This window comes from Sinocyclocheilus anshuiensis, unplaced genomic scaffold, assembly GCF_001515605.1.
Source record: "Sinocyclocheilus anshuiensis isolate Anshui unplaced genomic scaffold, SAMN03320099.WGS_v1.1 scaffold2100, whole genome shotgun sequence".
NCBI classification, from domain to species: domain Eukaryota; kingdom Metazoa; phylum Chordata; class Actinopteri; order Cypriniformes; family Cyprinidae; genus Sinocyclocheilus; species Sinocyclocheilus anshuiensis.
Genome location: NW_015542563.1, coordinates 451,170 through 453,328, shown reverse-complemented (window position 1 = coordinate 453,328; position 2,159 = coordinate 451,170). Strand labels below are relative to the sequence as shown.

Genomic DNA, 2,159 nt, shown 5'->3' with positions numbered 1-2,159 from the left:
TTGTATATTTTGTACATTTTTTCTCTTTAAATATATGTTTATAGTTATATGTTGCTTTTGATCATTTAATTGGGGATTTGCATTATTCTTTGTAAATCTGCTGTGAGAGTATATATTAAACTATTTTTGTTAGAAACATTGGTGTTGTTTTGTTGGTTTGTATTTTTTTTTTGTATGAATTCAATATTTTTACTATTTTCTTTTACTAAGTTCAGAAAAATAATACTTTATTGATAATATTATTATAAAATATGTAGAGGATGTTTAATTAGTTTATCAGACTAAACAGCCTTTATGTGAAGCTGCATGAGATTGAGACACAATCAGAGCTGAAATCTGCTCAAACTGTTGAGATCAGACTGAAATCATCAGAGATCTTGTTCAGAATAAACTCCAGCTGACTGTATCTGGTCTCACACACTGTTTTTTAGCCAAATGTCTATCTATGTAAGATATTAGATCTCACATCTTCTGACAGCTCAATCAGCTTTGATAGAATAACCAGCAGAGGGCAATAAACACCAATCACACTCCTCCTTTAGTGGGAGGAGCCAATCATACTCCTCCTTTAGTGGGAGGAGCCAATCATACTCCTCCTTTAATGGGAGGAGCCAACCATACTCCTCCTTTAGTGGGAGGAGCCAATCATACTCCTCTGAAAGACTCTGACCTGTGTGTGGGAATTATACTTGTGGTTTTGTTTTTAGTCATATCTCGCTAAACAAGCAGTGGTTTATGAAATTTGCAGCCAGAATATAAAACTCGTGCAGAACTTTTACAATGTAATTTTTTTTTATCCTTTTAAATATAAAGCTTGTGTGTTTTTGTCTCATTATACCAATAGTTGTGTTTATTTGTGAAATAGGGTTGCCTTATAACCTGCTAATGATGTTAAGGAAATTTCAACATGTTTATCATTATGCAGATGATTATGATAATGGGTTTTATTAGTGGGGTTATTAATGTAGTTATTAAATTGTTCTACACTGATTACTTAATGCAATCAAACGATTTCTACGTTGATGTGTGGATTGTTTGGTTACTCTGTCTGTTAGTGTCCATTGGGCTTTTGGGTTTGACGGATCATGTTGACTCAGATGATTAAGAAATACGCACACACACACACACACACACACACCCTCTCTCTCACACACACATGTTGTGTTTCCATGTTTTATGGAGACATTCCATAGGCGTAATGGTTTTTATACTGTACAAACTGTATGTGCTATTGCCCTACACCAACCCTACCCCTAAACCTACCCCTCACAGGAAACTTTCTGCATTTTTACTTTCTCAAAAAAACTAATTCTGTATGATTTATAAGCTTGTTTCCTCATGGGGACCTCAAAAATGTCCCCACAAGGTCAAAATTTACTAGTATTACTATCCTTGTGGGGACATTTGGTCCCCATAACGTGATAAATACCAGGTACACACGCACACACACACACAGCACACACTCACACACACATACTGATAATATTTATAAAACCAAAGATTCAGATTTCAAAGATGCAGTTTGATGTTTCTTATTAGACATTTTTATCATGTAAGATCCACATGTGTTAAAAATTTAAATAAAACTGATACTGAGGGGGGGGGGATGGGCGAGGGGAATTGTATCACACCAAACAACTTTGGGTGCAATGTGCAGTTTGTCCTGTGAAAAATTACCAGCAGAGCCAGATGTTTTTTAAGTAAGATATTAATTTCATAGTGTAAACCGCTTCAGTGATTTTAATGGGACCCATCAAAACCGCTTCAGTGATTTTGATGGGAGTTTATGAGAGTGCTTGAACTCTTGACTAGACTGAAGTCAGTGATATTGTTTTTGATAATGTAAATGTTCTTTGCTCTCTTTCTGTACCATAAAAGTGTTATAATTTGTAACTTACAATGTTTTTATTAAATTTACATTAAATACAAAGTCAGTCGTATTAAAAATATTCCATGGCATGACACTCATATGGTCCTAAAAAGAGGGTTTTTTGCATAGTTAATAGATAACACTATTATTGCCCATCGCCCATTATAGATCAACTAACATAATCTATAAAGGTGCAAAATGCATTTACTTACACATATTGGAGAATCGAGAAATTTCATGACATAGTTAAGAAGTTTGGGAATATTCCCAAAATATACCTCCCCCCCCC

At 34.6% G+C, this 2,159-nt stretch overlaps 1 protein-coding gene across 2 annotated transcripts in view; it reads left to right on the top strand.

Annotated features, from left to right (window-relative positions):
- Positions 1 to 648: 648 nt before the first annotated feature.
- The window catches only part of LOC107694392 (uncharacterized), a 9,903-nt gene continuing 8,392 nt past the window's right edge, over positions 649 to 2,159 (top strand). For both annotated transcript variants that reach the window (XM_016494083.1, XM_016494082.1), the window contains exon 1: positions 649 to 782. In XM_016494083.1, the coding sequence (XP_016349569.1) occupies positions 781 to 782 (2 nt within the window). In that variant the 5' untranslated portion in view covers positions 649 to 780. The remainder of the gene's footprint in view (positions 783 to 2,159) is intronic.